This window comes from Panicum virgatum, chromosome 3K, assembly GCF_016808335.1.
Source record: "Panicum virgatum strain AP13 chromosome 3K, P.virgatum_v5, whole genome shotgun sequence".
Lineage (NCBI taxonomy): Eukaryota > Viridiplantae > Streptophyta > Magnoliopsida > Poales > Poaceae > Panicum > Panicum virgatum.
This window is the reverse complement of record NC_053138.1, coordinates 61,507,815-61,518,653: the sequence shown is the minus strand read 5'-3', so window position 1 is coordinate 61,518,653 and position 10,839 is coordinate 61,507,815. Positions and strand designations below refer to the sequence as shown.

The following is a 10,839-nucleotide window of genomic DNA, read 5'->3' as shown; positions in this document are numbered from 1 at the left end:
CTTCAGTTTTGGGTCAGTCTTTTTGGGTCAGTCTTCGGACCTCGGCAGAGGACACAGAGATGGCAGCTTAGGAACAAGAAATCTGAGGCTCTCCTGGCTTAACAAGAACGGGAAGTCAGCAGCCCACTGGAATGAATGCTGTAAGAGTAAGCAGGGGCGGAGCCAGGAATTTATTTTTTTCATTATTAGGGGGGGCAACCATGCTAATTTATATAAAAATTTAATCAAAATTCAAATTTTCAATGTAAATTTGGGAGCCATAGGGGGGCAGGCCCCTGCCCCCCCCCCCCCTGTCTACGCCCCTGAGAGTAAGAGTAAGACAGTGTAAGCTGACGCTGACCTGGCAGGCACTGGAAAGAGAAATACAGGGACTTGGTTTTATAAAGTTCTGCAAAAACAGAAAACACTGCTGTCCTCACGCTGTATAACGTCCTCATTGGCATGGGAAGTCAAACCAGCAACCAGGGTGCAAAACGCAAGAGTCTAGTTCAGACAACAGCCCTAAATAACCTGTCTGTATGCTCAAGTTCTACAAATAAAACCTAGGCATTGACATCACTAGCGCGAATTCGTTGAATGAGAAGGTCTATGTGGATCCAGCTAAACCAGGTGGCTTATGCACTCCCTTATCTTTAATTGAAGCCCTCGCCTTTTCAGCTTCATCCCACTTGCCTGCCTCAGCACTGATGTTTGACAACAGCACATAATTTGAGGTCTTTTTAGGTTCCAATTCAAATAACTTCTCAGCAGCCAATCGTGCTAGCTCATCGTTTTTGTGCAGCCGGCATGCTCCAAGCAAGGCACCCCACACGCCAGCGTTGGGATTGATCTGCATTCCTTGCACAAGTTCAAATGCCTCGTTCAGTCTCCCAGCTCTTCCAAGCAGGTCTGCCATGCAAGCATAGTGCTCAGCCACAGGCTTTAGTGAGTAATCCTTTCCCATTGAGTTAAAAAGCTTCAGTCCTTCATCAATCAATCCAGCATGACTGCAAGCCGACAAGATACCAACAAACGTGACCTCATCAGGTCTGATATTCTTGGCTTCCATTTCTCGGAATATTGAGATTGCCTCATTCCCGTGACCGTTAGAAGCATAGCCATCAATCAACGCATTCCACGAAACAATATCCTTGCCTAACATCTCATCAAAGATTTGTTTTGCTTCCAATATCCTTCCACACTTTGCATATGTGGAAATCAAGGCATTTCCAGCAAATGAATCGTTGATATGCCCACTCCTAACCAGAAGACTGTGGAATTGCCTCCCAACCTGCAAAGCAGCCAGGTTTGCACATGCGCTGAGACAGCTTGCGTAAGTAGACCAATCAGCCCGCTTTGTGTCCCTTCTCATGAGCATGAAATGGTTGAGTGCATCAACAAAGAGTCCATTCTGAACAAATCCAGATATAACTGAATTCCAAGACACTGTATTTCTCCTATTCATCCTCCTGAAAATACTGACTGCCTTGCGCATTTGACCACCCTGAGCATAGCCAGCAATCATGGTGTTCCAAGAAACTGTATCCTTATTCGGCATTTGCTGGAACAACAACATGGCCTCTTCAAGCATTCCACACTGGACATAACCAGATATCATTGTATTCCAGCACACTGCATCGCGCACCTCAATACCATCAAAAATCTGACGAGCATCAACAACCATCTTGCTCTGTAAATAGCCATGCATCAGTGCGGTCTTTGCTGCGACACAGTTGAGAGGCATCTTATCAAGAAGATCCTTTGCTTCTTGGAGTTTCCCAGCACGTGCCAATCCACTTATTATAGTTGTCCATGAGACTGAGTTCTTATCTGGCATCTCCTCGAACAGCTTACTGGCCTCCTCCATGAGAGAGAGCCGCACATACCCTTGAAGCATCACGTTCCAAGCCACAATGTTTCGCTCAGGCATTCTGTCGAACCATTCTCTCGCATCACTGATCCTCCCTGCCTGGCAATATCCATTCAGCAAGGTCACCCAAGAAATGACATTAGGCGATTCAATCCTTTCAAAGAAGGTAGAGGCCCCATCCAAATCCCCAGCTCGCACAAACCCCTCCAGCATCAAGTTCCAGGACACCTTGTCCTTCTCCACCATTTCGTCAAAGAATTGCACGGCGCGGACCATTTCTCCACTCTGAGTGAGACCCGCCAGAGCCGAGTTCCAAGAAAACAGATCCGGGGCCGGCATCTCCCTCAGCAGCTTCACCGCATCATCGAACCTGCCGTTCTTGGCGTACCCGGAGATCATGGCGTTGTAGCACACCATGCACTTGTCGCCAGGCATGCGGTCGAGCACGTCCCGGGCGAGCTCGAGCTCCCCCGCGCGTGCGTAGCAGGAGACCATGAGCGTCCAGGAGAAGCCGTCCCGGCCGGGCATCGCGTCGAACAGGCTCCGGGCGTCCGCGACGCGGCCGTGGTCCGAGCACGCCGCGATCATCGCGTTCCAGGAGACGGCGTCCCTGCTGGGCATCCCGTCGAAGAGGGCCCGGGCCTCGTCGATCCGCCCGTGGCGCGCCAGCGCGGAGAGCATGGCGTTGTAGGTGACGGTGTTGCGGCGGGGCATGGAGTCGAACAGGCGGCGCGCCGCGGCCACCTGCCCCGACCGCGCGAGGCGGGTGAGCTCCTGGTTGCTCCGGAACACCGCGGAGCGCGCGGCCGCCGCCGTGGCCTTGGCGGCGCCCGCGGCGGCCATGAGGCCGGAGCGAGCGGCTCGTTCGCGTCAGCCGGCGGCGGCGAGCGGGGGGCACCGATCGCCAGCACACAGCTCCTTGCTCACGATCTCGTGTTGTACTCTCGATCAGCTCGGCCCACTTGGAAAATAAAATGGACTGGGCTTAATCTTGGGAGGCATGGGCCGTCTAGGAAAATGTAGGAGTTTTGCATTTTGGTCATTGTGTTTTGGGCTTATTTATGCGGGAAGCTATAGTGTGCTCAAATTTAACTCCGCCATTGACTCGCCGTCACCACAGGAAGGGTGGATTTTATTTATAAAATGACAGGGCCATGGAATCCTATCCTTTTTTACTATGCCCCCCAACCCAGCCGGCCCCCTCCTGTCTAATGGAGTCAAGTTTGAATTGGTGTCATGAGAATGCAGTTGGACCGAAAAGAAATAGGTTGTCGGACTAATTAAACCAACACGTTCGTCGAGCTACTTAATTAACTGGGTTTTGCTGTACACGTATGTATGATTTATTTTCATTTAGATCACCCTTTGAGTTTCATTGAGTTTTAAACAAATCTTACTATAGTTGGGCACTTTTGAACACATACTCCCTCTATATTGTAAACAAAGCCGTTTTGAGTTTGTTTTAAGTCGAATATTTTAAATTTTGACTATAAATAAATTTTTGAGGTTGAGTTTCAAAATATAAAAGCGATATAAGTAGATTCATCTTGAAATATAGTTTCGTAAAAATATATATTCACTATATTTTATAATTTTTTATAGTAAAAAGATAGTGATTAAAGTTGTTTTCGAAAGTCGTATCGATGTCCGAAACGATTTCTTTTACAATACGAAGTGAGTACTCTATCAATTGGCATCACATGCGATCATGCTCGGTGTGCCTAAAATGCTTAGGACTACTGTCCCAGATGAAAATGCGCCATGTTGCTCGGTTTTACGATTTTTACATTTCAAATGTATTAATCACGACCATATGTACGCTTTACTTTTAGCATTTTTTTTTGCCTAACATGGGCCGTGTTTGGTTGTAGGGTGAAAAATTTTTCACCCTACTTTGACCACTAATTTAGAGTAGTAAACGAAGTCTAATTACAAAACCACCTCCACAACCCCCGTGTAAATCGCGAGACGAATCTAATGAGGTATTTGACCGCGCGATTAGAGGATGGTTACTATAGCATCACTGTAGCAAATCATCAATTAATTACCGTCATTAGATTCGTCTCGAAAAGTTACACTTATTCCTAAAAAAGTTTTGCAAATAGACTTCATTTAGTACTCCATGCATACGAGATTTTTTTTTCGGAAAATGTGCGCGGATTTTACCAAACACGGCCATGGCTCGGGATTCATAAAAGCCCCAAAAAATACTTCACCACGAACCGCAGCCGCAGGGGACTCCGCACGAAAAACACGCGCTCTCTTTCTTTCAATTGTCGAACGCTACGAGTCTACGAGACAGCGCGGCACGTCGTAATAATTGGGCGCCCCAGTCCTCCTCCACCAACGTGGCCGCCGCGTGCTCCCTGCTGCTGCCGCCGCCGCCGCCGCCGCTGCCGCTGCCTCCTGCCGCAGCAGCCGCGAACCGAAGCAGCAGCTGCCACCACCACCGCCAGCAGCGCCGCGCCCACTTGCCTCCCCGGGGCGCAAATTTTTATCCGGGCAACTCGCGGGGCGCTCGTGCCCGTGCCTCCCGCGCCGAACCCTAGCGCACCCACCAGATCCGGAGATCCCGCGGGGACGCGGGGGGCGCAGGCGGGACCCCCGCACCCACTCGCTAGCCGGCCCCGCCAATGGCGCCTCCTCCGCGGCGCTGATCCGATCCCGCCCCCGCCGCCGACACCCCGCGCCACCCGCCGCATGGATTCCGCCCGGAGCTGGCTCCAGAAGCTGCAGCCGCGGGACAAGGACAGGGACCGGGGCGGCAAGCCCGCGGCGTCGTCGCCCACTGGCGGCTCCGCGAGGATGGCCGGGGCCGGGGCGGGGGAGGAGGCGCTGTCCAGCGCCACCAAGCAGAAGGTGGCGGCGGCCAAGCAGTACATCGAGAACCACTACAAGGCGCAGATGAAGTCGCTCCAGGAGCGCAAGGAGAGGTCAGTCCGCTCAGTCCGGTGCCCCTTCCCGCCCCGCTCGCGGGCTCCACGGCTTGGAGATTGCAATGCGTGTCCCTGGGTGATTCGAGGGGTGTCGGTGCGGAGTTATCAGATCAGCGCGCGCGAATTTGTGCTCGATTTTGCTGGAACCGTGGAGCTCTTAGATTTTTTTTTGGAGGCCTTCCATCGTACGCCACTAGTGGTTTAAGCTGGCTGCATTGTTGCGGGAATGTACTAATATCATTTGCTCGATTTTGGTTGAATCGTTGAGCTCTTAGATAGATTTTGTCTCTGATCACGTGCCAGTATCGGTTTAAGCTGTATGCATTGTTGTGTAAATTTACTCTTGGTACTTGCCCATGACGTACTTGATTCTAGCTAGTGTTGACTATTGAGTGTTCGTGCTTGTAGTGCATGTGCTTATTTTAGGATGCAGTTGTCTAATTTTGGATATGTTGGGCTAGATTGCTGCACCCATGGACAGATTTTGGAGGAAAGGTGAATGCTTAACACCTCTAACTTCTTTTGGTTTCGTGACTGTTTGTCTGCTTTGTTCTAAAATGCACAAGGCCCCAAGTGCACAGAGAGCCATTATTAGCTTAGGGGGCTAGCCTAGGTAAGCTATGTGTGATATAGAACTATGGATTATTGTCTGTGAATTGAATTTTGGCGTGCTACAACATGGTGGGCATATTTTCAATTACGTGCATAGTCATTAATAATGAATGCCTGTGGTGCTTTTAGGATCATGAAGCGTAAAATGATTCCAATTTTGGCATGGTACAATGTGCATAGCATCAAATAAATTGTTGCCCCGTTTCTGTTGTGTTGTGGGAGCAAAATAGGGAGAGGATTTAAACAGCTGGGTCTTCAGTACAATGTGGAAGGAGATGAAGGGGCACATCAGCTCCAGTTTTGTATCCTAGAACACCAAATATCACATAGTTCCATTGCTTTGTCTAATAGTAGATGTTGCTGTACTTGAAAAAGTACTAGCAAGTTTAAATAGTCATTCTGTCACATTGACTTCACTGTAAGTGCTGACAGATCGATCTAGTTGTGTAGTGGTGCAACCTGGAGTCGGCCTCAAGCTTCTATTAATTGCCAAGTGTTACTATTTTTTTGGTTGTCTATGCCCTTTTTAGGACAGCTGGGGTTACATAGACCTATGGATATTTCATCTGCTTGCAAAAGCTTACAAATTGTAAATCTTCCCTTAGTCTGCATGTATAGTAAGATAGAAGGGAAATAAGCTTACAAAGGGATTAAGCAAATAAGATAGAAGGTATCAAGCATGTATAGTAATGGGGATACATACAGATGGGAAATAATGAGCAATTGAGGATAAAATCCACCCATGGAGAAAAAAATAAATTTTAACAAGCTTATAGCTGAGGCTTGCCCAAATTCGTTTCAGTATGTCCTTTAGTCTGCATGGGCACTGCTAAGATATAGCTTCCATTTGGATTATGGGAGTACAACCTGAAGTCTCCTTCCAAACTTTGATACGAAATTAAGATGTCCCATCTTCAAATGATCTTAGCTCTGAATTCTTGTAGGGGCAACTTCTTGGGTAGTTGGGTGTTTACATTTCTCTTTTTGCCATATTTTATGCTTGGCTGCTCATTTTCTTTAGGAATGCCACAGGCCTTACTAAACTGATATATATTGTTTTTGAATCATTCTTCTAGCATGACTTATATTGTTGAGTTCCTGCTATGTTTTCTTCTACCCAATTTGACATCAACTTATATTTTAGGCGTTGGATGTTGGAGAGGAAGCTAGCAGATGCTGATGTATCTGAAGAGGAGCAAAACCATATCATGAAAGATTTAGAAAAAAAGGAGACAGAATACATGCGGCTACGAAGACATAAAATGGGTGTTGATGATTTTGAATTGCTGACCATCATTGGGAGAGGTGCATTTGGGGAGGTAACAAATATTTTGACTTGCCGTTTTTGTAATACACATCAGTTTACTCAATTCCTTGAGAGTTTTGAGTTAGTACATGCAGGAAATTTCTCAATTGCTTTAGAGACCATAATGTTTTCTGTGTTCGCTTTCTGCTTACCTCCAGTTTATACTCCACACTGGTATTTTGCAGGTGAGACTTTGTAGAGAAAAGGCTACATCCAATGTGTATGCAATGAAAAAGCTAAAGAAGTCTGAAATGTTACGAAGAGGCCAGGTACTCTGTGATGTTAAGCCTAGTAACTCTTCGAGGTTATCCAGCAGCTTTTCTTTTTCTAATGTGTTATTTCTAGGTTGAGCATGTGAGAGCTGAAAGGAACCTCCTTGCAGAGGTCGATAGTGCTTATATTGTCAAGCTCTACTGCTCATTTCAAGATGATGAGTTTCTGTACCTCATTATGGAGTACCTTCCTGGTGGTGACATGATGACTTTACTCATGCGCAAAGACACACTGACTGAGGATGAATCTAGGTTCTATGTTGCCGAGACAATACTAGCAATTGAATCCATTCACAAGCACAGTTATATTCATAGGTAATATTCAATAAGAAGAATCACTGTATAGCAAATCATGATTTGTTATTCAATTGTTGTTGTACCTTTCCAGGGATATCAAGCCTGACAATTTGTTGCTAGATCGGTGTGGACACTTGAAGCTTTCAGATTTCGGCTTATGTAAACCTCTAGATAGCAGTAGCTTTCCAAATCTTAGTGACTATGCAGCAGGGAAGAGCACCAATCCATCATCAGGTAGTGATAAGCAGTCAAGTAACTCTACTGGCCCCAGGCGGACACAACAGGAACAACTAATGCATTGGCAGAAGAATAGACGAATGCTGGTAGGTGCTTAGCTATAGAAGCATTTGACTCCTGTCATTTCATGGTAGATACAGCAACACAAATTTCTGCTGCCACTTTAGTCTGCTTGTCATCACAAATTTTGTTCTAAGCAGGGGGCTTTCTTATGTATATGTGTGTGCATAGCTTATAGTAGGCAAGATTCAGACTAAGACCTTACAGTGACCTTTCTTACATGACTTAGCTATAAAGAGCATTAGTACAACAACAATGAAGCCTTGGGATAGGCTAGTAGTAGGTATAAAGAGCACTAATGAACTAATTTGGCTATAAGAAGTCATAATCTCGGCATACTGATTATATTATATATGTGAAGCATGAAATGTGAAAAAATTCAAGATGTTATTGTCTTCAAACTTTGATCAGGTTGCATAGAGACATGGAGAAATTGAAATGCCCCTAAGATGAAATGTGTTCCCCAGTAAATTACATATGGAATGACTCGGAGTGGCCATTTGCTTAAAACTCATGCTTGATTCTATTTTGTATTCTCGACTCTATTTATTTATGTACATGATTTTATGCAATTCACAGGCTTACTCTACTGTTGGTACACCTGATTACATTGCACCTGAGGTACTTTTGAAGAAAGGATATGGGATGGAATGTGACTGGTTAGTTTTGATTTGAATTTGTGCATTGGCTTCCAGTGGTGTCCATTCTTCTTACATGAACTTTTCATAGGTGGTCACTTGGCGCTATAATGTATGAAATGTTAGTGGGATATCCTCCATTTTATTCTGAAGATCCAATGTCAACATGCAGGAAGGTAAGCTTATGCGCTGTTTCTATGCCAATTATTTAAGTGTTGCATAGTGCTAAGTCATATCCTTGTGAAATTGTGCTTTTGCTTTTGAGTTCTTCTTGGGCACTGCATGAATGCAATTTTGCAGATAGTGAATTGGAGAAGTCATCTAAAATTCCCTGAAGAGGCCAGACTTTCACCAGAAGCTAAAGATCTCATCGGCAAGTTATTGTGCAATGTGGATCAGAGACTTGGCACAAAAGGTGCACATGAGATAAAGGTGAGCAATATTCGGATGATTTGTTATGCTACATACTTTTGAATATTTCGCAATTGATGGCAGTGGCACAATGTGTTCATGCAGGCACATCCATGGTTTGGAAGTGTTGAGTGGGAGAAACTGTATCAAATGGAAGCAGCTTTCATTCCTGAGGTTAATGATGAATTGGACACGCAAAACTTTGAAAAGTTTGAAGAGGTGAGATTCTATCCCTCTATTGTGTTCTGTCTGACAGTGCAAAAGGTAATCATTGAGCAATTCGCAGAATGAAATGGCCTGGAAGTTTGCACATTTCCTTCTATCCTGAGCTATTCTTTATTTTGTACAGTTGAGCCTAGTATAATTGAAATAGATTTTGTTCTGCATTCTGCTTTCTTAGATGATATTGTGGAGACAGTGTACTGCATGAAAGTGAAAAGTGGCAGCTAGGATGGTGTATAAAATATTTAGTTCTTGACCCCTTTTGTAGTCTTGTATCCAGTGGCTGTTGAGTACTTGCATTTATGCATTTGATATTTTTACAGACTGCTCCTCCAATGCAAACTTCATCAAAGGCGGGTCCTTGGAGAAAGGTAATGTTTTGGAGATTCTCGGATTACATTTTCTTATATTGTCATCTTTCATGAAGACTACAATCTTTAGTATGTTTTTTCCTGGCCAAAGTAAAAAAATTAATATGTTAAGGAACTGGGCATTCAATGTCAACCCCCCTCCCCCCCCCCCCCCCCCCCCACACACACACACACTTTTGAGGTTTGAGGTGATATCAAGATTTCAGTATTAGGGATTTGCTTTCAAAGTCTGAAATGCAGATTTTTGTTCCAGAAATAAATTATTTTCATACTTTTTTAATATCACGAGAATCACAGCTGCACCTAAAATTAAATGCTGGAGCCTTGCATCTTTGGAGTTTGGATATGGTGACTGATTGATTGTTCCTTTGTGCAGATGCTTTCTTCCAAGGATGTGAACTTTGTTGGATATACCTACAAGAACTTTGAAATAGTGAATGATCCTGAACTTCCAGGAATTGGTTGGAAAATAGTTCCTATCTTTGCACCTTCACTTTGTTTTCCCAAGTTTGGGTGATATTTTTGCATTGCACATCCTTTTGAACTATTTTTTCCTCTGATATTACAGCTGAGCTAAAGAAAAAAAACAAGCCAAAGCGACCAACCATCAAATCATTATTTGGTAACAATCCTTAACACTCTCGTTAGTTTCTGTGGATAATTTTTTTCATAGCATTTACACTGCATTTTTTTGAAAGCTCATTTACACTTCATTCATGAGTATCTGTGCAGAGACTGCTGATAGTGAAGACCAGACTTCTGAAGGCAGTTTCTTGAACATATTACCCACACAATTGGAGTTGCCAGAGAGCCTTGAGCCCTCACCTCACTCCAGCATATCTTCCGAGGATTCCCAAGCACGGCATAGGTAACAGGTGCATGTTTTTTTTTTGGCACCTGTCAGCTGTAAGCTGAGCCTAAGAAAAGCAAGACTCAAGAGGAACCTTGCACACAGTGATGGATGGCAATCTGCAAAATCAAGTTTTGGCCTTGAACAGATTGTCACATCCTGTACATTGTTACTGGTTTTTTAAGTTCCTTTGCCAACAACCCTAGCAGGTTGTTTGTCATAGAGAGGGAGGTATTTGTTCTCTCCTGTAAATTTTTGGATTCTGTGCGTTGCTGAGATTCATTCTTTCATGGGAGCATGCCATGGGTTGTGCTACCGATTTCTTTTTTAAGCGTGGAAATCTGCATTTCTACACCATTGTTGTAAGATTTATGATAATGTAAAGAAACTGTGAATGGTATGCAAGCAAGTTGCACCGCAAACATGAAAAAGTCTGTAAGGTTCTGTTTGGATGTTGATATTGTAGGATGTGCCATTGAATTGGGTTTAATACCAAATCAGTTATTGTATTGTAATGGACCACTGTTTAATTATGTCATTTGGATGACCTGAATTTGACTTTTGGAATCTTAGGAAGCAGCTCAATTCAATTCCTGTTTGGATGACAAGAGTCTGGAACTGTGGTTCAATAATAGACTAATAGACTAGCTACTTCATCTTCTTCAGCGTTAATTGTTTTCTTTGATTTAGTGCTAGTTTAGGAAAATGTTTCGTATGTATGCCAATTAATTTTGTTAGCATTTGTGATCAGAGCCAATTAATTTTGTTAGCATTTGTG

General features: G+C 44.5%; 2 protein-coding genes across 2 annotated transcripts; one reads left to right on the top strand and one right to left on the bottom strand.

Moving 5' to 3' along the window:
- Window positions 1-315: 315 nt before the first annotated feature.
- LOC120700096 (pentatricopeptide repeat-containing protein At4g02750-like) lies at window positions 316-2,803 on the bottom strand. Its single transcript, XM_039984272.1, has one exon. It carries the CDS (start codon window positions 2,690-2,692, stop codon window positions 587-589), a length of 2,106 nt encoding a protein of 701 aa, XP_039840206.1. The 5' UTR covers window positions 2,693-2,803; the 3' UTR covers window positions 316-586.
- A 1,330-nt stretch (window positions 2,804-4,133) lies between these two features.
- On the top strand, window positions 4,134-10,583 carry LOC120700094 (serine/threonine-protein kinase tricornered-like). Its single transcript, XM_039984270.1, has 13 exons — window positions 4,134-4,782; window positions 6,542-6,716; window positions 6,889-6,972; window positions 7,049-7,290; window positions 7,364-7,595; window positions 8,149-8,228; window positions 8,299-8,383; window positions 8,508-8,639; window positions 8,724-8,837; window positions 9,164-9,211; window positions 9,588-9,672; window positions 9,780-9,833; window positions 9,944-10,583. The coding sequence occupies exons 1-13, from the start codon at window positions 4,550-4,552 to the stop codon at window positions 10,081-10,083; spliced, it is 1,704 nt and encodes a 567-aa protein (XP_039840204.1). The 5' UTR covers window positions 4,134-4,549; the 3' UTR covers window positions 10,084-10,583.
- Window positions 10,584-10,839: the final 256 nt, after the last annotated feature.